General features: G+C 40.8%; 4 protein-coding genes across 5 annotated transcripts in view; 2 read left to right on the top strand and 2 right to left on the bottom strand.

Annotated features, from left to right (window-relative positions):
- The first annotated feature begins 5828 nt into the window (after window positions 1-5828).
- Window positions 5829-9279, top strand: LOC128304523 (homeobox protein Hox-D3). Its single transcript, XM_053041716.1, has 2 exons — window positions 5829-6294; window positions 8318-9279. Exons 1-2 carry the CDS (start codon window positions 5829-5831, stop codon window positions 9277-9279), a joined length of 1428 nt encoding a protein of 475 aa, XP_052897676.1.
- A 1833-nt stretch (window positions 9280-11112) lies between these two features.
- Window positions 11113-14846, bottom strand: LOC128301756 (alpha-1,3-mannosyl-glycoprotein 2-beta-N-acetylglucosaminyltransferase). The gene is made up of 5 exons (XM_053038378.1): window positions 13391-14846; window positions 13214-13318; window positions 13035-13125; window positions 12784-12954; window positions 11113-12699 (listed from the first exon to the last, which is right to left on the bottom strand). The coding sequence occupies exons 1-5, from the start codon at window positions 14560-14562 to the stop codon at window positions 12586-12588; spliced, it is 1653 nt and encodes a 550-aa protein (XP_052894338.1). The 5' UTR covers window positions 14563-14846; the 3' UTR covers window positions 11113-12585.
- A 458-nt stretch (window positions 14847-15304) lies between these two features.
- LOC128304260 (zinc finger protein 90) lies at window positions 15305-16996 on the bottom strand. The gene is made up of 4 exons (XM_053041420.1): window positions 16320-16996; window positions 16082-16255; window positions 15823-16021; window positions 15305-15764 (listed from the first exon to the last, which is right to left on the bottom strand). Exons 1-4 carry the CDS (start codon window positions 16994-16996, stop codon window positions 15603-15605), a joined length of 1212 nt encoding a protein of 403 aa, XP_052897380.1. The 3' UTR covers window positions 15305-15602.
- Window positions 16997-20787: 3791 nt separating this feature from the next.
- LOC128304960 (uncharacterized) overlaps window positions 20788-27854 on the top strand; it is a 47395-nt gene continuing 40328 nt past the window's right edge. Inside the window, exons 1-2 of one of the 2 annotated variants that reach the window (XM_053042214.1) lie at window positions 20788-20892; window positions 21938-22503. In XM_053042214.1, the coding sequence (XP_052898174.1) occupies window positions 22434-22503 (70 nt within the window). In that variant the 5' untranslated portion in view covers window positions 20788-20892; window positions 21938-22433. The remainder of the gene's footprint in view (window positions 20893-21937; window positions 22504-27854) is intronic. The other variant, XM_053042215.1, reaches the window with a different exon arrangement.

Below are 27854 nucleotides of genomic sequence, written 5' to 3'. Positions count from 1 at the left end.
TTTTAATGGGAATTTTTCCATTCGATGGCTGAGCTATAGTATTTGATACAAAAACTTGAGGAATAATTTCATTATTCCAAACAACGCATGTATTAACTTCAGAAGTGTTGATATATGTAATGATTTCCGTTCTAGGCGGTATGTTGATTGTTTTATAACAATTAGGAATGTTTTGAAAAATCAATGTCTCATTTTGAAAATCTAATTTTGCTCCAAACTTTTTCAAAAAATTTGTTCCAATCAATCCAAGCGCGTTCGAAGGTAAACTGTCCAAAACGTGAAATCGAATAGGAAATTGAATAGATTTATGATAAATGGTAGTGTCGACAAATCCTCTTGTTTTGGTGAAACCACTTATGCCTCGTACAGATAGTTGAAGGCTAGTGTTTATAGTTATATGAGGAGGCACAATTTTCGAGCTTAATATGCAACATGATGCTCCACTGTCTATTATTAACTTTATGGGACAATTGAATAAAAAGAAATCTGCTTGTGTGTTACTGTTTAAACTGTAACTAACGAAAAAGGTCACTCAATGGAGAGGTTTCTTCATTTAGATCTATCTCCCTTGATTCGTTGTCTTCGTGTTCCTGTGGTAATGCTACTAAATTAGCATTATTTCTATCAGAAGGTCTCACTGTTTGACTATCGGTATAGAAATTATCCCTGCTTCGATTCGGCCAATTTCGACCACGTGATCGATGATTTTGTGAATGGTAACCTCTATCTGGTTGGTGTCCTCGTGAGTGGTAACCCCTGTAATAGTTGTGACCACGGTTGTATTGGGGTCGCCGATATGTGTATCGGGGATACCGATTTGATATCCCATGTGAATAATAGGGATTTAAAAATGCACAATCAGCAATGGACTCTGGTGTTGTATCGTCACATTCGAGTGCATCTGAAATTGCCTTTGTCATGGACGTGGGATTCCGAGCTTTCAAGAAGAACCGCGTAGTTGGGTTGGTTAACCCATTAACAAATGCTCGAACGGCTATGGGTTGTACTACGTTTGATGCTGCTGCCTCAGTTGAGAAAGTTCCCAACGACACATGAGCTGCCGCTAATTTGGTCGAGAGCGCTTCTATTTCAGCCCCAAAATCTGTAATTGATTTTTCCGCTTGCCTAGAGGACTTCATTTCATTTTCGACAGCATTTGGTGAGATTTTTACACCAAACCTCTTCTTCAGAAGAGTAAACGCTTCGTTTACAGTAGTCGCACCGTCAATAGCGCCGTGTGCGGCTCCGGTTAATGTGACCTTCATTAGCCTTAAAATTTGTGCATCTTCCACTTTTTCTGCATAATCCTTTAATAGTTGAACACTTTCCACGTAGCTTGATAAATCCGTAGCTTTTCCCGAAAAAGGTTTAACTAGCTTGAGTGCTAAGCTTAAATCCAATTTTTCCGCCATTTTGTTTTTCTCACTAGCTTTTGGTCTTCCACGTGTTTTAGCGGGCATGCGAGGTACATGCAACGAACGAGTATATCGCGCACCGTACATACGGTGGTAATAGTAATCGAATCGTAAAATGGGCTACCAGTAAGAAAAGTAGTATTATGCTAATAATATTTAGAAGAAAACAAGAATTTTGATGTTAAGATAAGTCGAAGAAAAAGACAAGTGGAAGAGAAAAAAGAATCGTTCGAGTAATTTATAAACCTCGAAGACCGTTGAGACAATGGAATAGATACAGACGTAAGAAAAATGATTTCCGATTATGATAAATGTAAGATGAACAAGAGAGTGAGGCAATGCAAAAAAATATAATATACTAGACCTATAGCGCAATCGGACCGATTCGAGCACACACCAAACACACGTTGTGACCTCAAGAAAACCGAAACAACTTTATCACTTTTTTTTTCATTCGTTCGCTCTCTGATTCACGGCTTGTCACATATGATTTTAAACAAAAATCCCCTAACTCCTATACATGTGATTTGCCATCCTAATCCTAACCCAACTTTTCGCACTTTACATCTTATCGTCACACAAACACATATTTGAAATTCGCTTTCGGCACTAGGTTCATTTAGCGTTCTTTCAGTAGTAGTAGGAGTGTTATACGTACTTACATAGCAATTGCGATATCAGCATCCGGGAGTTTCTTCGCACGCAGTTCTTCGTCCTTTTTTATCCACAACGCCGCTTAAGCTGCTTGCCGCACTCGTCCTCTATGTCCTGCACCGTTTCAGCTGCTTGTCACGCTCGTCTTCTATTTAGAGCTCGTCCTGTATGTTCTGCCCCGCTTCAGCTGTTTGTAGCACGCGTCCTCTTTGTTCTGCACTGTTTCAGCTGCTTCTTGCGCTCGTCGGGTGTTTATTAACATGCCACCACGTGTTGCAATGATATGACTTTTGTTGTTGTAATACTTCGTCTGTGGTAGTAGCGGATACCACATTTAATCGCATACGATTATCCTGCGTCCGTGATGAAATTGGGACATACACGAACTTTGGTTTGACCTTCTACACCTTCAGTGTATTTTAACCGAGATGGGTAGCTTTAATAGTTGTTGGTTTAATCAGGTGTTGCTTCAACTATCAGTTAAATTGATGATTGGTCCGGGCGATTACGTGATTACTACTTTGTCGGGGTGTCGCACATCGGTGGCCAGATTTTTGTCGATGATCCGATGGGTTTTTTCTAATAACACGTGTTTTAGACTGGCAGGATCGCCATGTAATGTTCGAAAGAACCGCACTGTTTTACGGTCGAACGACCAAAGAGGAAGCGCTCCGGTTTATTCCATTACTTATAACTTACAAACTAACTAACACTATGAAAACTTAACTTAACGAATCTTAACTTAACGAAACTTATCGATGCTTAGTGCGTGGCTACACTACACATAAATGACGCATTTCAACGTTTCTAATATTCGAAAAAAAAAAGTTTAGACATTACTAGACCCAATTCATAACGTTCGCGCGCTCGTAGCGCCTGTGATGAGCTACAAATATTTCCATTAGTCCCACATATCGAGCGACCACATTTGTCATCGTCCGAACGGATCGGAAGTAATGCTTCATTTGAGGTTGCGATGACATCACTTTGGTTGGCTAGAATCTGAAGGTTGCATTTGGTTTTGTTTATCGTATGCCTTCTGCATTCCAATTATGGTTCTAACGAGATTTAAATGCCTGTCTTCCAGTTCGAGGAAATCACAGATGTCCCAAAAAATCTTTTGATAATGATGTTGCCCCACCTTCAAGCTTTAATAACGTTCTTAATTCTGTCTCAAGAGCCTCTTCTTGAACTGATTAGTCAGTTCACCACGGTTCTTCACTTAACTGATCTTTAACAAAAAAATACACACAGTAAAGTCGTAAAGTGTGCCTTTATTATTCCTTTTCTTAATCATATTTATATTTATATATCAATTCTTTAATGTTTGTAATGCATGCATAACAATGTGGTGTTTGAAAAGCTGAAGTCAAAATGTTGCTTCCATCGCGCGGGTTTATAATGTTGGTGCATATAATTGATTTGTTGATGACAACAAAGCTGTCAGGTGTCAAAACACTTCCATTTATTTTAAATTAAATGCCTCCGTAACACTATCTCCACCACTACTACTACTACTACTGCTACTACTCATTCATGCAAGGTTCATTGACAAAGACAACTACGTCTCCACCATCAAAAACACAGACTCCACAATTCACCCTTCATCTACGACCGATACGCGTACCCAAAATAAGCCACTTAGCCAAAAGTCGACGAATGCAATCAATTATGCTCCAATTACCGAACAATTAACGCCTCGGGCTAAGTTGATGCTTTCCGGCGTTGATTAATGTGTGTGCCGTTTCGGTGTGCAACCGCAACCATCCGATGGAAAACGAGAAAACCCAGCGTTTTTCCACGCTCCTCCGCTGCCCGGCTTACACACGACAGCAGCGCACGGAAACTGCATGCAAACAGCACATCATCATCTTGGGGCGGATCTGCCTTCGAGGTGGAAACGATCGTCAGAACTTTGTTGGAAATTAAAAATAAATCTTGCGGTTAATTTATCTTCTAGCAACCGGCCCCAACCGGGGCCAACCAACCACAATCCCAACACTCCGTGTCACACAATTCGGGTGCAAAGCGGCAGGAAATGTGGCGTACAAAACAAACACAAAGATATAGCATGAATGCAATGTTGCTCTCCACCAGGGTTCGGAACAAATGTACCCTTTTTTTTCTTCGTGGTTGGAAATTGTTCGAATAATTTGTCTTTCTACAATTCCCCATTCAGCTACAGCAGGATAAGGCACGACAATGACATTGGATCGTTCGTCAGGTGACTAATTTATGTTACCTACATGAACCTGCCTTTGACCGTTTGCTAATTCGTCGGAATGCAAAGCGATAGACGATTGTTGAACGAGACAAGATTTACAAGAAACTTGTACTAGGAAGTATCTCAAAAATATGTTACATACAAACGTGTGATGATATAAGGTATAAAGGTAAAATATATTATTTCTTTACCATTAGTATGATAAAGTATGTTTTATGATATATGAAATTTTATTATGTTAATTAAATACGTAAGTATAAGTATACTGTTAGTGAGCTTTTTAACAATACAACCAACAAACATAAATGTAACATTCTTTTGTACTATTCCGTCATCAGCTTCACACATGAACGAGTTCTCAGTACATGATCATAGCTTAATTAGGCCTCAATTAAGAGTGCCATTAAATCGCAACTTGTACGCCTTCAACGTACCGTCTATTCATGCCCCTCTTTTTCCTTAACCGTAGTTAAAATTCCGATGTCTTCCTGATGATTCAATAAACAGATTTTACCAATTTATTTTCGTTTTGCCCTGTCTCAAGACTCGCCCAATTCGCTGTGGCGTATCGAAGTAAATATCGCCGCTATAAAACCGAACAGATGAGATACTAACGATGAAATGATGCGTTGATAATGGCTGTGTCCATTCCCTCTGCCACACAGACGCTTCAAACCGTAAGTACCGAAACTGCCTTCATTTTCAATGAAAACATTCTCTCCGCGGTGTGTAGGTTGTTTCGTTCGTTCTCCGTGATTACTCTTCGGAAAATTCCTTTCGGCCCGGATAATTAGGCAATGATTTATTGATGCTGCTTGTTCACTAACTCGACGCAGCATCCACTCTAGGGAAATGATCTTTTACGCACGATCAATGGACACGCCTTCTTTTCCCAAATCTTAAGATGAGGGCCCAAAGCAGGGTTTAGTAAACTCAGAGCTCGGATCATGTTTTTATTTATTTAAAAGAAATTGCATTTTACTCTTTCAACCATATTCCACTTACGTATGCACAGATCGTTCAAATTGCACAAGCTAGTCGAATGACATTAATCCAATATTGTGGCTATCGCCTTTGGCTATGTGTTTGACAAACCCTGATCAGAAGCCAGCACGAATAGCTCGGAAGGCGTTGCATCAAGTGAATTTGTGCTCTACATCTTTTCAAATTCTGCTTGTCTTCAGGACCTTTTGAAACACACGAACATCCTCGATCGTCGGTGATCGTACGAGGAAAATTGTTTCGCAGTAACATTCAACTTTTCCACCGCACAGTCGGTTGTAGAAAACTCATCGGAACGGACGTAAGCAAGTGATCGCCGTGTGTCGTACTTGACATTAGTTATGTGAGAAAAACGTCGCAGAAAAATTAATAAACGCATGTTTGTTGCTTTAATATAACTAGTGTTGAAACAGTTCTGAAAAGTTTCTGAAAAGTGCGTGAATAAGTGGGTTCGAGTGAACGACAGAAAATGTGACTACACAGAGTGCCATATTAGCTTAAAATCAGTGCTGTGTACTAAATACTATTGTACTATGAACCACCCTTCACTCGGCAAACCGTTAGTGACATCGACCATTACAACAGCTATGGCGTCCACTTTTGCAACCTCAACACCATCCACTATTCACCATGTCGATCACTCGACAGCAAATAATCGTACAAAAAATAGTTTCTCGATCGAGCATCTGCTAGCAAAACCGGATCGAGCTAGTGCATCATCGTCTTCCAGCGGATGCTATCACGGAGTGGATGATCGTCTTGCAGTATCCTTTTCCGCCCCCATTCCCACGGTACCTAATGGTATGGTCTATCAGACCATGATGTCACGTAGTGCTTCTGCTGCTGAGTTTTTAAATGTTAGTAAGGCTGAACCAAGCGTTGGTTCATTTGACGATCGACCACCGTCGGAGCGGGCGAGATCTTCTTCGCCCGAATCTAGCTGCAACGAGGACACAATGGATAACTGCTCGGAGATTGCATCCGAGGGAAGCGCTGGAGGTAAATGTAGATAATTTATGTACAACACTAAAACGATTGTACGCAAGACATATGTTAATACCAATTCCCTTTCCGATAGTTCTTTCTTTCTCGTGACACTTCTTTATTCGATGAGGTTCAATTGTAGATTGTATTTCAAACATTTCCAGATTAACATTTGCCTTTCGCGATCCTATGTGAAGCTTCTCGAACCGACGGCAAGGGTTCGTCTCTCGATTTCAAATTATTGTAATTTACACTAACAACATAAAATCCCGTAATGGGTATAGTTATGGGAACCAGGCAATAGCCAGACCAAAACCTCCAAAGAAGTGATGTAATTCAGTGCAGATCAGTCGTAATAAGATCTGCAACACTATCACTAACACTCATAAGCCATATAACGGTTTGATTTGATGAATTCCATGAAAACTTATGGTCTGGTTTCGTTATGCTACAACAACAAAATTATTGATTTCACGCAGGGTTCTTATGAGATTTATTTAGTAAACTAGTTTAATTTATTCATTTAGTAGTAGTTTTGTATGTGGTTCATTTATTGAGAGGACACACGACAAAGATGAGTACAACAATTTGAGGACTACTTAATAAATACTTTATCTGAGAATTGTTCAAGAGATGAAAAAACATTGTGAGTGAATTGAAACTTCTTGTTCATAGCATAACATAGCAAAAAATACCAAGCAAATACATTATTCCAATGCTTTATTGACGTGTTATCGAATCATGGAATAATAGTAATTGGTAACTCATTATAACAGTCATTACTAATTACTAGTTTTCATTACTAGTTAGAAATAAGTTCAAGACATTTTGAATTCTTAAAGGAATCATATATGAATTATAGCGATCTTTGCGTTCGTGATCACAATTTTAAAAAATATCTTGATTAAACAAAGGTAAATATTAACCTGCAGGCGCAAATCCACTATAATACCAATAAAAAAATGTAATTAAACGATTAGTATTCCCTCGAAATTGTAGGAAATCATAGCCTTGAGAGAACAAATAAAATCGTTTAGTTTGATAAATTATCATTTTCTCAAACCGCGAAGCGTTTGAATTTGCTTTTACGTTAATATTCAATATGTTACAAGAACTAAAAATAAAAAACGCGATACAAGATACTGATTGATGCTCGGAAATTGCCCCAACAAAATGTCAGACTTAGAGACACCTTAACTCAAGACGATTGAATATTTTTAGCAACATCTTTAAATACTTCTCTCAATAACTTATCGCCTACGACCGTCTCATTCTTCATCGCTTTTCTAAACCCAACAGAAGAAGGCTCTTCCTTCGTCTCGTTTGGCCACCAATCATCGGTATTTCCCGTAACACAACCATTCGCCTAAGAATAAAGTCCGGACAACTAACAAACCTGTCGTACTGCTCATCAATCATCACCAAAGAGGCATTTAATCGTTTTCTAATTGCCTCCAAATACGCCACTTAATTGTCACCGAATGTCGATCAACAGCCCGCGTTGTGAGGATGCGGGAAAAACGCGTTGTGGTGAAGTAGCTGTAGAAGGCAGTTTTCATTCCTTCACCCACAATGACGCACGTTGCTTGAAATTTGGTTATATGCCTGTGATTTTATTTATTATCTAAAAAATGAGTCGACCCGTAGATATATTCGGTAACGACGTCGATCTTCACACGTCAGGACTCTTCTAAAATCACAACCAATGCCTCGTACACAAGAATGACTCTCCAGCTACGTGTGAATTAAGTCAAAGAAGGCCAGAAATGGCAGGCCTGGACCTCTTGAAGTTGTTGTACCAACATAAACAACATAAACAACATTTAGAAAATTTATTGATTTTATTAACTTGCTTAATCTCGCTGACTTTTTATGCTAAATATAGAACAAAATTACATACTATTCTCTTAGACACCCAATATTTACCATTGTAATGGTTCATCTAGGGTCTTGCAATTTTGTAAAATTTGTAATTTGAATTGAATTGAAGAATTAGCCTAATTTTAGAAAATGATTTTCTTCGTTTCTTCCTTCTTAGGTGGGCTTACAACTCACGACGACCGAAAAAAACGTCCACGAACCGCATTCTCAGCGGCACAGATCAAAGCACTGGAGACGGAATTTGAGCGCGGGAAATACCTGTCTGTCGCCAAACGAACGGCGCTTGCCAAGCAACTACACCTAACCGAAACACAGATAAAGATCTGGTTCCAAAACCGGCGCACCAAGTGGAAACGGAAATATACAGCCGACGTGGAGTCGCTCGCTTCACATTACTACTCCCAACTCGGTATTGGAAGCTTTGCCCGTCCGATGGTCGTCGGAGATCGGTTGTGGCTGTTCAGTCAAACACCGAACGGACCAACACCCGTGCAATCGCTTCTTTTGAATGGTCCTCAACCCGGTACGTCAAGTGCATCGCCCCATCATCCAGCGCTCGGCATGCAACATCCAGCCGCAATTAGACCATACTCTGGACTTGCTGGTTCCATCCCAATAAACGCGAATCCCAACTTCGCCACACGACCGGGAATGACTCCAGGAGCTTATATCACCACAATAAACTCATCTGGACCGGGCGCTTTCCTTCACAAAATTCCTTCGCCTTCGCCACAACATCGACTAGCACAACCACTCGGTTTGAGGCCACTCTCGTCGGGAGAGCTTATCGAAGGAGCTTACTACTCAGCCGCCGGGATTGCAGGTCCAAAGTTTAACCCAAACGAACTAGTGAATGGGGGACTGTTGGCAACGGATAGTAATAGCTCGGGTATAGCAGATCTCGAGCGAGCATTTGGCAATCCCAGCAATATGATCGATAGTTTAACCACATCCAATGTTGCTGAATCTTCAATCATTTGTAGTACGCGTGCCGGCGGTAAAAAAGGCACTGATATAATAAACAATAACGAATGTCCAGGAAAGGACGGTTTGCCCGGCAGTGAGCAGGATTCGTCCAGTGAAATTGATTGCGAGGAAATTGAGGACGACACAATCTAAAAAAAACATTATCTTAACGAAATTTGAGATTTTAAAAGAACGAAAATATGTGCCAACCATTTCCTCGTTTCCTGTCTCCATGAAGTTAAAATGTTTAATGATCTTCAAATAAATAAATGAGGTGTTATACTAAATTGCGTCGTTCAGATATTTCGCTATGTTACAGCATGTAACTTACCGGACCGGCAGTCATTATCTGTAAATGGATAATACATAAATGGATAATGGATGATGAAATCAAACATCAAACATCAAAAGTTTGTGGTATAATTGGTACAAGCAAACAATTCCGTTACGTACAATTGTTTAAATTACTTAACTGATAACCGTTACGACTGCAGTGGAAATATACAAATTCTATCAATTTAAAATAGGTTTTTTTTAATATATTCGTATCCGTAAAAGAAGACAAAGATCTCGAAACTATGATTTTGGCCATCAACTTCGGATCCGTCAAAAAAGAGGGCGTGTCCAACGATCGTACGTAAAAGATCGTTTTTTTTTCGAACGGATGCTGCGCCACACGAAATATCATTGTAACACGTTACAGACACGTAATACTTCAACTCTAGTTTCAAAAATTCGAGTATAATTTCTTTTAAAATAACACATCGATTTTTTGGTGTGGTTTTACGGCATCTAATCGAAAGCGCATCAAAGATTAAGGTTTTTCGTGACCTTGGAAATCAACTACATCCTCTAGCATCTTTACTAGCATTACTAGATTGTAAATTTTGGATGTTCCAGATTTTCTTCAAAAGAAAATTAGAAACTCCAAATCAACTATATCTGAAGGACACGAAGTGCATAACGATGTAAAATTTCTTCAGCCCGTGTGGGAACATGCAGTAAGTTAGTTATCGATTACTTTATCAAATATTGACCGTGCTGCAATGGACCATGCATAGTTGGATACGCCACTATGTGGAAAGGTATTTGTTTAAAAATCGGTCAATTTGTTATTGCATTCTACATTTAAAGGAAATCTATTAAATAAACATGCACGACTTTTCAAATTAAACTAACCGAAAATAGAGATACACTCTCTGCATTTTTCCGGTTTTATTCATTTTTGAAAATGAATACCTGACGAAATTGGACTCTATAATCTCACAACATTTAAATATGGGAAAAAGAGTCTACAAAGTATGGAGAAACAACAACTCCTTGACAACAACACAGCTGTTACGAGGTCTTTAAATGGACACTGCACGACAGATGGAAATACACTGCTTTGAGCAACTGTGTAATAACCGGCGATACATGAGTTACCGGACCCTAGAGAATAGTGGAAAGCTTGCACTGGAGAAGCTTTTTCCTGTAAAACTGGCCTTGTATTCTCTTTTTATAATATCCTGTTTTCAAATATAAATAAATAATATCCGGTATATTGACGAGAACTCGAGGCGCTTTTTTTCAAAAATAAAATAATTCACTAAAACTCCTTATGATAAAAGAACGAATACGAAACTCCTTGCGTCGCGGTTGGTAGGCAATATTTCGGCATGAATTGCACAGCAACCCACGAAAACGCTCATAATGTATAATGGCACGCTGTATTGTGACGATTATTACTACACATGTATTTTAAAACAGTGCCTGCAAAACGTCTACTAAACGTGTTCCAATTTATCATAATCATAAATCAACTAAGATCTTTACTGATAAGCTACTTTACAACATTAATGATGACACCTAAATACGGTAACACAAGAGCTACAACGAGCTGATTTATTTACAACGTTTGACACAGTTTATGTGTTTCTCAGAGTGTAGGCGGCATGATGTGTATATTTATTTCAGTTGACACAAACACGTTTCGTTTGGTTAGTTTCTTTCTACTTCTTGTCCCTTTGCTAATGATTGTTGCCATCATTGAAGCAAATTACTGATTTAATGTTTACTCGAATCGAGTGCTATTTGACACGTACAGTTTCGGTGTTTTATTTACTAATATTTAAAAATGCTACTTCAAATAGGTTTACTTATTCACAGAGACCACGCAAAACTCGTAGATTGCAGTGGGTGACGTTAGTAGTGTTTTCGAACGTCGAGATTGTTATGCTTTTTATAGTATTTTAATAATCCTTCATGCTTTACTCTTTAACTCCTCTAGCAAACATTCACCAGTGACTAAAGTTTTGTTGTCCTATTATCATATTTACGTCATGTATGCTATGTTCTCGCATTAATTCATGATTTCGCTTAAACCATTACGCACATTTCCTAAAAGAGGGAGCCGAAATGTATTGCTTTCCGGGTTTTGTTTCATTTGTGTGACTGAATCACACGCTTTATGGCGCAAATTTTGTGTTCGACCTTACTTAGCTCTACGGATCTTTGTTTGAGCTGCACCATGGTGACCATTGGGTGGGCCGTTGTTCCCGATATAATCACATATACACAACACAAACACTCTTTTGACTAGCTGCTGCAGCGCATATGCAGTATGTTTACTTTGTATGCACCTTCTTAAAATCTATTGGTTGTCCTAGACTGCATCACAAATTCATGTTTAGCGAATGCAAAGCGTAACGAAAAATAACAAAAAACTATTTGTATGCAAGGTTTTGCACTGAAAAGGAACGTAAGTGGAAGTAGTAGCGAGGAACTGTTGTTGATAGTGTTTTGTTTTATAGAAAGAAGTAGAAATTTCAGTTATGAAACCAAACCTGTTACTATTGATATCAAATGTTCTTGAAAATAATTATTTTTTTCTTGATTTCTGTTGTAGGCTATTGCAAGCTCGTTTCATTGAAACAATAGGTATTGATTATCTTAACTCAAGCAACTTAACTGTGATTGATTATTTCCATCTCTGCACATTCGTTTTCCTGCACATTTAACAATGATACGGGATTGAGCTGATTTTTAATTAGAGTATAAACATTTTGCAACACAAAACTATGTTATCTGCAAGTACTTAAAGGTTAGGAATGATTCACATGTGTTTTTTTTTTATTTCGCTACAAGTACAACTAAAATGATTGCCATAACAGGGAACCAATTGTGATGCCAATTGAATCTGCGTAGTTAGAATCGTTAAACAAACACCACTTAACGTCGATTAAAATTTTGCAATGCATCTGTGCAGGTGAACTTTGAAATCTTCAAAAAAAAAAATTGTACCTCCAACGTCTACGCTAAAACAAAAACAAATGCCACCAATTGATGTGATTCACTGGCCCCGCGAGTGTGTAAGAAAAGTCAGTTCTTCATGGAAGTGAATACACCTCGAAAAAATTTTCGCAACAAAACGATAACAATGCTGCGCCGCTAGATCAGGTTGGGCAGTGGAGCGCTCTGTTAACTCCAGGTGAGATCATAACTCTTCCAATTTGCACTGGGCGCCAGGTAAACACGCTGTCCGTTGTAGAAGAACGAAACTATACCCCGGTAAGCCGTTCGAGGTACACCGCTCTGTAAACCGTAAGCAACAATCAATTGCGTTTTAATCAATTGCATTACACACCATTGCAAGTGACACTACTGCACGGTACTTACCTTAAAATCGTCCATTAGACCGAGGTTCTTGGTGGCCCGTTTGTATTGTTCTTTGGTGTGGTACGCTATGCGAATCGGTTCTCGGGTCATTACTATGCCACGCTTCAGTTCATCCAATGGTACCACCTTACTTTGGTAGACGGTTTTTAGGAACGCGTCATCATATGCAGACTAGTATGGTTGAATGATGAAAAAAAAGATGGAAATTAATCATTCTGAACGATCGATAAATCGCATGCCATTCGGTTTACCTTTACTAGGTAGGATAGATTGCTTTTGGTAAAGCTGACGAATTCTTCGCTTAGCTTGATATACTTGAGATGTTTGTCGAAAAAGAGGCCACTGTAATAAAAGCAAATGAAATTGTATTAGCAAACCGATACTGTCGTTTAAAAGAAATTTCATTTATACATTTTCTCTCTCTACTTACTTGGATACACCTATCTTGCCGAACGTTCTCGTTCGTGGCAGTTCGGGGCGTATACAGGCCCGTTCCTTACGTTGTTCCGGCTGCCTTATCCAATCATCCCAAAATCTGAATACGCAAATAAAAAAAATATTCAACATACAATAAACAAGCCATTGTCTTGCTTATCTAACAACTCACGCTTTGGGCCATTTCGGTTCCAACTCGTCCCACAGATCCTTCGTCATCATCCAACCCAACCCAGGGAAGAAATCGGACCGGTATAAGAGATCGTGCGCCGTGCTGTCGATTAAACCTTCCTTGCCATTGTCGTTCCACGCCGATACACACCATAATGATTTGTCGCGCTTCAAAATCGGATAGGTGCCCAGGAAATATTCGTAAAAGTCCGGTGCCACACTGAGATCGTCTTCGACCAGTATAACCGAATCAAATCCTTGGCCAAACACTGCCCGCAATGCCCAACCGTAATGGCGCGAAATCTTGTAATAACCTTTGTACTTCTTCTCTTTCGGTGGTACGGGAATGTCCGACTGATCTGGTTGCTGAATAAGCGTCACCTCGTCTCGGTACGATAGGATTGTATTCCTAGTTGCTTCATCATCGCAGTCTTGCGAAACAATAATAGGGAACTGCTCTGCGCTTGGTCGATAGCGTATCAGATCGTCCAAACACTTGTTAACTGAGATGCGATTACACGCAAACACAACTACTGGGATTACCGGAAATGCTGGATCATTGTTGAGATAGCGTTGCTGAAATTTGCTCAGAACACGTTCCACTTCTGGCCGTTCATCTTCCGCCTCTGGTATTGGTGCCAATGGAGCAGGTACACCGAGGACACCTTTTGCTTCTTCTTCAAACTCCGAATTTCTTTCCTTCGCCTTTTCTCCTTCGGCAATAGCTGATCCCGGCGATTCTTTGGATGGTACGATGGGAATCGCCTGCGCTGGAACGCTCGGTACTTTGACCTCTTGCCGCAAAATGTTTATGATATCGCGGTACAGATTCTGTCGGTTCTCAGAAAAACTTTTCAAATTTTCCTCGAAATACTGCACCTGTTCCAGCATCACTTTGTTGGCGACCGCAGGTCTGGGTCGCGAACCATCCGTTCCCCGGACGGAGCGCATAAACGCGAGATAAGTCATTAACACCCAGATTACCAGTACACCAACGAGCAAAATTGTCTTACGTGGCCGCATGACGCCGTTATCACAAGTTAGAATTTTTGAAACAATCTTCAACCAGTGCGTGTCGACCGCAACACACACGAGCACTATCAAATAACACCTTTGTATGAAAAACAAGAACCTGCTTTCAAACTTTCCACCGTGCCCAGCAAATGCCTGCATATGCTTTCCACACACAATACCCGCGAAATTGTGCTGCTATGTTATCACGACCCTAGATACAATTGCCCTCTACGCTGCTTCTCTGCGCCGCACACCGAATGTATGATTTCCTCCGCAACTAACCACTATCGCTACATGTCCGAAGCCTGCCATTGGAATTGAGCATTGGAATAGAATGAAACACGGAAAACGCGCTCACACGCGGTTTGCGAACCAGACATTCACACGGCGCAATATAAACTCATTTCCATTACACTTCATTCCACGATAAAATCGCTTTTGCATCTGTTGAACAAGGGAGGTACTTTTCACACGGATTATTTTCCCATTCCGGGCCAATACGTGGATGTGTGTCGTTTGTTTACGTGGTGTCAGATTGGAATGACGTTTGGTGCAGCTGGCTCTGATGTAGTAGAACGATAAAGTCGTAGTTGTAAATTTTGTTGCAAATACGCACAATAGTCGGTTAAGTATATTACCCACCAAAAATGTACTGTTATTTGACATATTAAAAAACAAGCGAATCATTTTGAACAATTTATTTTGTCTTTTGAATGCAAAACATGATGCACCCACGGTAACACGGCGGCCTGCAAGGGTTGACGTTTACCGGCATATGACGTTTCTTTGAATAATAGTTGTTTATCAACAGTTTTACCGCGAAACAAATTGTACGTCGCTGTAAGTTTGTTTTCCTCCCACTTTCGTTTATTTCAAACATTCCCCAAATACCTTAACACATTACATTAAAGCTTATTATCAATTTTCCCACTTCCCATCTGGATAGCAGGATCGATTATACCGCGCAATGGCTAATCAGGGTCCGTGAGGCTCCATAATTGGCTTTTTTAAGAACCTCCCGTCCCCTCAAATTTTACGTAGTCTTTCGTTCCTAGCTGCTTTTTTTGGTAGCTTAAACTCGCCGGGGCAGTCTACTCCATCTACCGTAAAATCCTTCACGAACCCAGCGACCGATTAGAAATGGTACACCAAGTCCTTGAAGACAAACATGTGTAGTGTCTCAAACCAGAAACCAACTATTATTTTCCCATAAAACGCTTTTCATATTCATTGCGGCTTTTCTCCCACTCTTTCGGATGCTTCTTTTTCCTGTGCGCGTGTAAATTGGCCGAGGAATTGAAAGTTCTTGTGCAGTGTGGACAATTGTACAGTGAGCTACCGGTGTGTATTGTCATGTGTTCCTGCAAATGAAGTAGCCGATTAGTTATAATCTATCTAACACGAAATAATCAGTCTCACCTTCAAGGTAAATGCTCGTTTGAAAGCTTTTTTACAAACTAGACAACGGAAAGTTCGTTCCATCTCATGTACAAACAATTTGTGACTTTTCAGTGCCGTATAGGTGGGGGCCACCTTGCCACAGATCTCACATATATTGGGTTTACCGCTTGTCTTGTGTCTGATCATATGCTTGTTCAGGCTTCCGATGTTTTTCAGCCTAACAATTTGAGATAAAGAATTGTACAAGGAACTGAATCACGATTCGCTGCACACTTACCATCTTTTGCATATTGAACATTCCACGCGTTCTGTGCCTTGCGGGTAGTGGCAGTTTTTCTGGTGATTACGCAAACCATCCCCAGTTTTAAACCATTTTGAACATATGTCGCACATTAATCCCGGCCCATGATCTCGTTTGTGATGTTGTTGCAGAAGCCGTGCAGTACAAAACCTTAAAAGACCAAATAAAATAGTTTTTCCAGGTCTTGCATCTAACATACTATTACCGTGCTTACGATTTCCCACATTCTGCACAAGTGTGTTGTTGTGATGTAGTATGTTGTTTCCGGTGTTCATGTAGCATATTTTTTGTTGGCAGTACATAATTGCACTCATCGCAAGGATAATCTTCCGTTTGCTGTGTTGTTGCATTTACAATCAATTTTCGTTTCCCATCTGTTTTCCCCCTTTTACGGGAGTTTCCTTTGAATATGTTTGCGCATTCAGCATTGGTACGGGTAGGACCGTCACTGAATGTGTCCTTAACATCGATTGGTTCAATAACAATCGTTTCTACGTTTGTTCGATTCACCAAAGGATCAGGTTCGTCGCATTTATCTACAACTAGTTTGTCTTCCAACTTCTTCAAAGAAGAAGAAGATGATTCTTCTTCTAACAAAAGTATCGTTCCGTTCAACTCATTATCTCCGAAATGTTTTGAATCCTCCTCCAGCACTATTTCTTGTTGCTCAGCAGCGTAGTGTATCATTTTAATTTGCTCGTAGAAATTGTTGAAATCTGCTACATACGTCCAGCAGATGCCACACACGTACTTTTGTTGGATTTCTTCCGGGGAAAACCAAAATTGGCGGCACAAAACAGTAACAACTTTCGGTTTCTCGTCACAGCTTATCGCATTGACGGGATTTTCACGCTTAAAACATAAAAGACAAAAAACTGGTTCGAAATCCATTCTATCAACAATGCGCTGTTCAAGATCTTGCGCTGTTTGTTTTTATTTTGTTGCAGTACAACACCGCTAACGTCAAATGTTTGAATTTTCGCAAACAGCTGCTTCGACTATAGCACCTAGTTTTAAAGTTCAGATTTTGTTACAACGTTCTGACAGTAGCGTGGATGACAATACTAAAAAATTGACTGATATTCTTTGTGTGATCAATTACATTTAAAGTTATGAATTCTTTACGCAACTATTATACATGTGTGCATCGAAAAGTGTCAAAATAATATTATCAGCGAGAATTGTGGATTTTATTAACACTTTCTCAACGATATTTTGCTGAAGATGACCTCACCGTCAGTGGCAGTGGAAGCCGGTCACACAAAATGCAACCGTTCATTTCAAAACATACTGTACGATCCTTCACAAACAGTTCAATGGCCTTGCCAAAAGTTTGTCCACGAAAACGCCGATTCAAAGTCGAGGAACTTAGATCACGCCTCACTCACATCCCACACGTGATGTTGACGGACGATACAGGTATAGTGGTGCGTAATGCCATTCTAGGTTGATTATCATTCCGCCGAGCTTGTTTTTTTTTGCTGGCCGTTTTCGTCTGCTAATGAATTTCTCTCTCCTTTCGGTTGCGAATTTCAGCCAAAAGTTCAGCTTTATTTATAAGGAATCGTACGGTTTCACATCTCCAAAAGAGAATTCACATACTGAAAAGATAAATAATCAAAAAACGAACATAAGAGTAAATAAAACAGGAACTGAAAGCAGTAGCGGAGGAATGAAAAAAGGAAATGAAAAATAAATTCTATCACTCTTCATTGTGGTAGTTGGCAGAATTCACCCAAACGATCACCAAGCGGAACGCAATGCACAACAGCCTGGTAAATTGGGAATGGACGCTCAAGAATGCTCACAGTGGTGGACTGAGCGCCTGATATAATTTATACCACGCTGGTATCGTATTAGTACGAGAGTTTATTTTTCGCAACAACGACGTGATACGTTACTCAAAGCATACGTCGGATAATTAAATTAAATACTGCACAATCGCAGTTTTGTAAAAACTCTCATCTTCTATTTACTATTTGCGAGAATGATTCCATGGTTTAAAATTAGAAGAACGGTTCATGACATAATTCTACATCTCTTCCCCCCGAATATGGACCCCGGTATGGACTGTACATGGAACAAAGATTAATTCATTAATCATATTATTCCCAACAATGCCTCTCGCACGACCACAAGCCGGAGGGGCTTACCGCAGCAGAGTTAGGCATAGAGACATTATGTTGCTTCTCTTTGCTTCTTACGTACTTCAAGCAAGAAGTTTAATTTTGTGCTGATAAGCGTACAAGATTTTTATCTGATAGAACGAGTAGCACTGGAAAAGATCAGCGTGCTGTAGCTAGGCTACAATTGAAATACAATTCACGAAGATTTGCCAGTTGATGGAAAAGCGATTTGCATGTAAATCCTTGAAAAACCACAATTTCTGAACTAGAGCAAATACAGCAATATCAAATCCATTAGCTTTGTCTCAGAATGATGAATGATTTACGGAATTTTAAGAAAACACTTGATTCTAAACGTTTCTCTCTACCGTTAGGAAGAGGGTTGAATTTTCGCTGACCTACACACTATGCACGTTAATTACTACCTTCCTCTGATCGCAACAGCATCCACAGCAGGGCCCACATCCGAGACGAACCAAGAACGAAAAGGAGCATAATAATACACGTACTTTTATCGTGCACAATTACGCCTAAATGAACTTGGCTTTCGGATCAATCGCATAGTTCTGGGGCTGACGCACAGACGAAACGGGCAGAAGTGAGCATGTGTGATGCGCATGAGCATCTAGTAACTGTGTTAATAGTGTATTCCGCGCTACCGTATGTAGGTCTATCCGGTCTTTTCGGTACTTACCACCAACGACGGCCTCGTGGAGTTCATTCTTGTGACGTGCACTTTTCGGTTGTGCATGTGAATATGTTAACCGTTCACGTTCTAGCGGATCATCCGGATCCGTCCGCCGTACGGTGATGTAAGATTCAAGACACAAGATTAAACCGAAGATCCTACCCCCGCCACATGAGAAAACTCATTTTGATGGTGAACCTTGTTTAACCTACTGTTTTTCTATGCATGTTGAGACCGGTGGCTGTCTGTAGTTGTAACTGTCTCGTCCAAAGAACGGTAAAGGTGATTGCTGCGATGACACGGCTGTGTTGTACTGAAGTCATGCACAGACCCGTGGACCTGTTCTGGTCGCTGATTTTATCTGGGTTTTAAGCAGAATGATATCTACCCCACCTCATTTAGCCTTTACCGAGTTTTAGCGACTCATGGCCCATCGTATGTCGTGGCGGTTTATTTGTTTTTGGTCTCATGAAGATTCTTGTCCATGCATTGCTTCTGAGCTTGATTCTAGAAGCAGCTGAGATCCAAAGCTAACTAACCATGAGAGTGCATGAGTGCTACTCATTGCATTATAAAGCTGTGTCGATACTGGAATTACAGCTGGAAACAATGATTCTTCACTGATCACATCGCAATCGTACTTGTAATCAAATGAGACAAGCTCCAGTGATTACGAGTTGTGTTCTTATACTTCACTTTGTACGTTAGAATATTCTTTTAATTGGATGATGATGATTTAGCGTGTTTTTTAAATAAATAAAACAATAATAATCTGTAAAGCATTACAAACCCGCAATACAATTGTCTTGCTTGTGCTAATATAAGGCGCTTTCGTCGATGATCTTAATAAAAAAAAAGATCTTATAATCCTACACACACCACTTTACCACACCTGCATTACTGTTGAAACCTGTTTTCTCGCCAAAAGGAGCCAGCTGGTATCCGCAAGTATCCTTTGGTGTCCCATTTTGTGCTTCCCTTTTGGCACGATCGGACCGCAAAGTTAAGCTACGTTTCTCAATATCAACCATAAATTGATTCTTAAGCTCGTTCGTGAATCCAACGTAGTTCAATTTATTTATTTGCCAATTCTCGTTCTCCAGCTGTAACCGGCTCCTTGAGACGAAAGAAAAAAAAACAACTGCAGTCGTTGGAGGAAGCCATTGTAAAAGTAGTCTCCTTGGGTTCGTTAACCCTCAAGGTTTGATGTTTTGCATACATTGAAGAATGATTTTTTTCGCGATGATCGTAAAGTTGTAAATAACTGTAACTAGTGTAGTATAGCCTATTCTTGAAGTTCTTGAAGCCAGTGTATAGATCACATAATCTTATTTCTTTATTCGATTTTGATCAGAATTGAAAAAATTACTGTTTGAAAATTTATTACCAACTGACATATTATACGTAAATAATATTTTTAATAGATTTTTCAATACATTATTCAATCGCTTACTTAAGAGTTACCATTCCACAATAAGATAAGGTAGCTGACAAAAGAATACCTAAAGATCGAACGGAAAAAACTAAAAATGACAGATCCTTTATTATCCCATGACCGAAACTGGACACCAGATCAAGTGTACCTTTTGGTCGTTTTTTCTCTCTCTCTCCCTCTCTCTTTCTCTCTCTCTCTGTCTTTCTCTCACACATTCTCTCTTCCTTTATGCTGATCACTCTTTGTTTCCTCTCTTCCCGTGACCAATATACTTTCCAAACCTGCACCATTCGCTCTGTCTAGCAGCACGCCTTGCAACCGCCGGTGCGTACGTTTTCCGATCTTTATTCTCCGCTTCTCGCGATCGCGATCGTAAGCCGCGCGAACACACTTTGCCGTCTTTCACGAAAATCAGTACAGCTTGAGTCGTTACAGTGAGAGGCCGCTGCGCGTTGCTGTTCCTTCGTAAGGTGTGCACCTCATTCGATGTGGTTCCGTGTTTGTTACTGGGTTGCATATTGATGCTGAGAGAGTAAAGGTACCTCTTTTGTGGTTTGCCGTCAGTGGAGGCGTTTAAGTTGATTGTGTTTCCGTGGTCGCTATCATCGTTCGCGAGGGGCAAGTGAACGTTAAGTCGCTCTGTGTCTGTGTGTAGTGGTGTTATCACTATGTGCAAACTGTGTACAAAAAAAACAACAGCGAAAGAACATCGTGTAGAGAGCAAATACGAAGGTCGCTGTGGATTTACCTTCTTTTTTATAACGTTGTCTGATTCCGCGACCGTTTGAATTTATCAGTACGATCGTCCCCATCGTGATCTAAAGCGCCCCATCGCACATGCGGAGTTTGTTGGCGTTTCTCGGAGACGATTGTTTGCAGTTTGCGTGGCTTTATGGGAAGCTGTTCGCACCGCAAACACAAATTATCGTAAAGATCTGCCTGGGCAAGTGTGTGCTCCGTGATAGTGCTTATGGCAACCAGTGTATATGATAGGTTTTTGTTCGTTTTTCATACTCAAAACAATACAGATGCGGTCACAACAGCTTGCAGTTGCGTAGCGTACTGTTACCAACATTATTACAGTATTCATAATTTACTATTTTGCAGTGAATTATTTAAATATGTGTAGCGGTACTCTTAGCAATATCGTATCCATAGGCAACTAGCCGGTAAATTGCATGATCCAACACATCCAAGTCTTTTCCCTTCTTGCTTTGCGGTACGCTGAGTGATTAGAAAGTTTTCCCTCGGGAATCGCGGTACAATATCTATGTTGGTGCTGATTTCTCTTACCATGGTACATTACAATATGAGTTTATCATAAAGTTGGTGAATAATGATTTGAAGCATCAAGAAGTAGCTTAAAATGTATTAAATGTTTACACCACTTTTTGCTCGCTCATTCCATTGATTTTGAGTTATATTTGTTTCAAAACACATCCATATTGTGATGTATTTCGTAAAATTTGCATCACTCACGAGGAAGCTCCGGCGTCCCCTAAAACAAGAAACATGCAAATCAATCCATCGATCACATAATCCGCCCCTTATGTATGTAGCTGAAAATTTCCCCTATTTTCCAGCCCATTCTTCAAAATAAGTGCAGTGAGTGAATGCGAAGTAAGCAAACGAAAATTGCCACCTCGAGGCTGCTGCTCGTTGCATAGTGTTTAGCCGTGTGCCCTTTCTAACTGCCCGTTTCGACGCGTCTAGGTATACCCCGTGTTGTTTAACGGCCTTTAAATCGTTAACGGCCCCAGTGTCTCAAAACGTGCCGTTGCATAACTCAAGCTTGCCCTACCTAGCTCAGCCGAACGGCTCTTTCAAAGGGTTCGTCACTTGGCCGAGCATCGAAATCGTTCGATCGAGAATTGGAAGTGTGCGCGCCGACATAGTCGCGCTTGTGGAGTTGTTGTTATGGTGGTGTAGGTGCCGCGTGTCGTATCCAAGTGTACCGGTGCTCTGCCAGTGTCGTGCATTCGATTGTGCCCAAATCCCAAATTTTGCAACGAAACAGCTCCCAGACTGGTGATCTACCTAAGTGGCGTAGTGGTTGAAAATACCACCCCGAACGTCGTGATGATGAAGCTGAAGTTGTTGTACGCGCTAGCCTGCATAGTGCTGACCGTGGCCAGCTGTGAAGCGAAAGGTAAGCTTTGCGAAAATAAAATGTCTCTCGTCTCGACTACAAGCAATTCAACCTTCGTGGCCGGGCTTCAGATGAGGGTAAGCCCCCTTGCAAATGGGTTACCGACGAGCGTAGGAGTTCCAAAGAATAGGCCAAGATTTTTGAGTGAATGTCCAGTCTTTGGCGCTCGTAAAGGTCGAGGACAACACTATTACGGGAAACAAACATAACACTTTAACGATGAATTTATCTTACAAGCGTTGCTCATGATTAAAATTATATTTCAAATGTCTGCGTTGAATGCTGCACAAAATTCGCATTTTGTGAACCGTTTGTCTCACTTTCTCTTATTGCGGATTATTCGGAGTTTAACAATTTGTCAGCAGCTGTAAGAATCTACTAGGCCGTAGGCATAGCGGCCATTCTGCTTACCGATTGTCTCATTACCATAATCGAGCCGAAAAAGGAAACTGGCTCACTCATCACACATACATTCACACACACTCACAAAACTCCCGTGGATGAAGTCTTATTCCTTCGGCACAAATATTGACTCATTGCGCCACGAAAGACACTGCCATAAACAACATCGCAAACGTCACGTCCATGTACGGGGAGTCGTTTGTCCGTGAATGAAATTCGGTGTCCCTCTACGGTGCGGTTAATCTCGGGCGCTTGAAACAAACGTACTAAAACCGCGTTCAAGCCACTCGCGAACCGGTTCCGTGGTGCAAGTACAGAAGCGAGGAGGCGAAACTGCTTAGCGCGACAAATGTTCGCCACCACCACATTTAAAGGGTAAAAAAGAGCCCGGGTGGTGGTGGAAAGTGTCTGGCGGAGATTAAATAAAGCTCAGGCGGGTATGGCGTCATCCACTTCGGTTGGCTTGTGCCGTTGGAGGTCGAAAACATCGATGAAAATGCACTCACCAACACCAAGCCTACCACAGGGTGGGTTCTTCAGCCTGTCCAGCACTTCATGTTGGTTGTGGAGTGTCCATTGCACACACGGTCAAACTGTTTGATGATGGTGAACGATGTTGACATTGCCTGTGACATCATCTACCGGAAATGCAAGCAGTCCCGGAACCAAAAGCTCAATGTGTTCACTAGAATAATTTAATCATTTTCTTTCACTATCAGATTTCTCTTTGAAAGGTTTGCCTTATGGATGAGCAGCGGAATCTCGTCATGTTGCGTATAATACCGGTTTGGTTGCAAATGTTCCTAATGTTAGACATCGTTTTGTTAATTTTGCAAGCTTTTTAATGAGAAATATTTTATTCGAAATGAAATGTTTATTACTTTAAAAAAAGGGGAAGTCCATAATACACAGGTAAATTTTTTTATTGTAAGTTATCGATAGTCGTGCTTGAGATTTCATTGAAATAGTGTTATAGAGGGGTGTTGACAATACAGGCAGTCCCCGAGATACCCTATTATAGCGGACCGCTATAACCGGGGAAAATCCGCGAATGTCGAATTTCCACGTAAGTCGAATCCTGGTGCAATTTCGTTTATACCTCAAAGTCACAGAGTCGACTCCCTTCTCTGCATTTAATTTATGCAGCGCATCAGACGATTTTTAGAAAGATTGCATTAAAATAAGTTAAAAATAAATGTTTTATGTGACATAAAAGGTATTTTCGACCAATATTTCACCATTTTGCTTAAATTTTGTGCTATAAACTAGCTCAGCTGTCAAATTTCCAAAAACCCCGTATCTCCGAATCCGCGTATAATAGGAACCACGTATCTCGGGGACTGCCTGTAAGGCGAAAGCCGTCATATTGGAATATACATAAAAGAAATATCATAATATGACTAATCGTTAAAATATGGCTTATATGACACAATAAAAATACGTCTCAACAACGTGTGTCGATCCCTTTGCCTACTCTGATCTGACGCTGGGAAATGCACTTCAAACGCTGTTGGAAAGTGTTTTCCTGCATTTGTCACAAATTCCATAAACAACCTAACGCATCGAACCGTAGACCACCGGCATTCCAGTCTACAACATATCATTCCAAACAGCCACATCGCTTGGTCCAACTTTTGCACGGTGCATCATCAGCCTGCGTTGATTTATGGCTTCTAGATTCCATACTCACCCGGTGCACGTTCCTCCCGAAGGGCGGCTATGGTACCGTGCGTTGAGCCGTCAACGCCGTTGTGGTCACCGCCGGATGCATAGCCATCGTCACGTATCGCATCACCGCACGGAGCGGAAATATGGCAGCATGATTTATACAGGCTGGCGCATTATCGCTTCCTTTTCGGTACCGCTTTCAGTCCGTTTGGGAAACGCAGTTTGTTTTGTTTTTTTTGCGCTGTGGAACGATGCGCCATACCATCACATCCATTCGCGGCCATTAGTCGGGGAAGAACATTCTTTCTGACGGTCGGCACACTCATCAGGAGATTTTTTCATGGTTCTTTCCTGGAAACAAAATTACTGTGAATAAAGGAAACTATGCACCATAATCGGGTGTGGTTCCCGTGTTGCAATATGTGTGAGTGCATTTTTCCCCTTTTTTACGCTCGCAGATGTATGCGAAGATCATATTGGTAAAGTAAAAGGGAAATTCTCATTCGCTTCTGTGCCGTCGTTACACATACGAGGGCTGGTGGTAATGGTGAAACGCTTGAGAACCATGGGACCTTTTTTCTTGCTAAAATGCATTGATCTTCACTCATCACGGCTCCGGACGGTGTACGTAATTACAGCTTTGTTGAAGCCTCCGTCAATTGTGACGCTACCATCAGCGACAATGTCACGATTGTGTAGTATGTTTTGTTAATTATAATCCTTCCATGGATAGATCGTCTGCAACGATAAACATCCCGCATATCTGGCTAATGGACACTTGGTTCTGTTTAATGTTGGTTATCGCTTCCTAGATAATACGTTTGTGATACGATTCAGAACAGTGTAAAACGTGTGACAATTTGTATTTTAACAGAGAGTAGATACAGTTCATCCTGAAGTATCATTTTCACGCAATCTTGTACACCCATAATCACTACGAACAGATGAAAGAAAACAGAATTGAATGTTGCGAACAGGTTTGTACGAACTGTGAATATTTTCTAAGAATTGAAAAGTTGAATTGAAAGAATTAAAAGTAAAAGAATATGAAGTTTTTAATTAGAAAATTAGAATAAAAGGACTTTAAAAGTGACGCAATTATTCCTAATTATTCCAAATAATTATTTCTTTCCAAAAACTGCAATAATAGTTCGTCGCTTGTACTGCTGTTGATGTCTTTTACTCCACTGCGCAGTGTGCTGTACTGTACAGCCACGTAGAGTATCCTCTAATAGTAAAATCGCCTGAAAATTGATGTTAAACACTGTAGATCGTATTATACATCTTTGTCCAACGGCCATGTTGCTACCGGACACAATCAATGAAAGTTTTATTCGATATAAATCAAAGCCGATACGATCCGCCTGTGATGGTTGAATTGATGATGAAGTGAAGTGATGGTATGGCTTCTGGCGTTTCTATCTCCACCGGACACAAACACAGCACGGTTTCTATAACTCACTTTCGCTAACGCGAGGTAAGCGACAATGCCCGGCTACTTCCCTCCAGTTCCTGCACTACTTTCACTGCAGCCCTAGGCAGCATCCAGCACACACGAAAAGACTCTTTCTTTCACAATCATCCGGCTCTTCCTTTTCGTTTCCTACACCCGAGATGTGATCTGTCGCTGAATGCCAACAGCAAACAATTCCTAAGAGCTGCCGCATTAATGAGCAATTCGAATGCCATTGGCTTTGACTCATTTCTATTGCAGGGCGTACCACCACTAACGCCACCAATTATTCTATACCATTTCGCTCGGCAGTGATTTTTGTTTGGTATCGAATGACATCACAAAAAAGTCGCTGGTGCGGCTCATAGTGTTGCGAAGAGTGTTGAAAAGTATTTTCAGCAAGCATATGGTTCTTTCCCGCATTCCCTTCGAAACTTCCGCGCGGCGTTATGTCTCATGCAAAACTTTCACCGGCAACACGAAGATGCCAAGATGGCTAACAACATAGCCTGAGGTGCGATTGTAGGTCTGGATGTTAGAGGTAAAGGAGAACATCAGCATGACGGGTATGCAGGCTATTAATTCCAGCGTCTTGCAGCGTGTTTGGGAATGTTCCCGTCCTATCGTGCGTCATTCGAAGTGATGACAGCCTCCAGTTAGGATTGGTTTGTCATCTAATGCGGACTTGATCACCGAGGTGATCACGGCTGTACAAGTTTTATGGACAACCCGACCCAAAGCCACTAGGACACTATGATAAAACAGAATTAAGGGTCAGCGGTGTCAACATGTACACCCATGTACGGAGCAATGAGAAACGTGATCTCAGGAATGAGGGAAATCATTTGGCGCCTACCTTAATAACCATTTCAATTTGTCAACTAGAAGTGCAATGGGTCATCTTTTAGACGCCTGAAGTGTCATACCCTAAGTTCAAGTTACAAATAAATTAGAAACGTCTGATACAGAATTTCCTTTGGTTTAATATGTGGGCAGCATTTGTTACTGCGTTTCTGCAAGTATATGGTATTACATGCGACCTTCACTCCTCGCTGGGGTGGATTAATAAAACTAGATAGTCATTGCCAACACTCCTCATGGCGTCCGATAAATTACACTCTATCCTACTGCTTTCTTTGTCTGTCTACATTTGCTAAAGATGGTTAGACACCTAACAAGAACTATTCGGACGAGTAAACAATACTGACAGCTTTCCTTCTTTGTGCAACTTTTTTTCCAATCGTGAACCGGCTTTAAACTTCTCAATATTACCGGATAATGTGGTTGCGATTAATGCACCGAACGGTGTCTGCACTAGTCCCGGGTCGGAAGGATGGGACGTGGGCTTGTCAGAAGCAATTCATTTTCAACCGCCCTTTTAGCTTTTGTGACGAAAACGTAGATGAGCTCCCACAAGACTGGAACGCCTTTTTCCCGTCTCCGGGTGATTTCAACACTGTGCCGCCAGGCAGTGATGAACCCAGCCGACTCATTCGACTGATCGGCGTAGGGTGACGAGTAGGATGCTGTTTGGCTGTCATTACCTTCGATGTGTTTCAACCAAGACAAGCTAAGTGGCCTTGTTGGTCCTCACAGTTGTATTGGAAATCATATGCCGGACGTTTATTGGGTTCCGCGTAGGAACATGGTCGGACCGAGCATGCAAAGGTGTCAATGGCAAGCTTCCTTATATGTTTTTTTTGTTCTTTTTCAACTTATGATTCGTAGTTACTACGACTGTAAATTCAGTTTTGCAATATTTATAACTAGCTATAGTTTCCGAGAAACTTTGTTTTGATAGTTAGTTCATATTTTTATCCAATCATTT

The sequence above is a fragment of the Anopheles moucheti genome, chromosome 3, assembly GCF_943734755.1.
Source record: "Anopheles moucheti chromosome 3, idAnoMoucSN_F20_07, whole genome shotgun sequence".
Lineage (NCBI taxonomy): Eukaryota > Metazoa > Arthropoda > Insecta > Diptera > Culicidae > Anopheles > Anopheles moucheti.
This window is presented reverse-complemented; position numbering and strand designations above follow the sequence as displayed.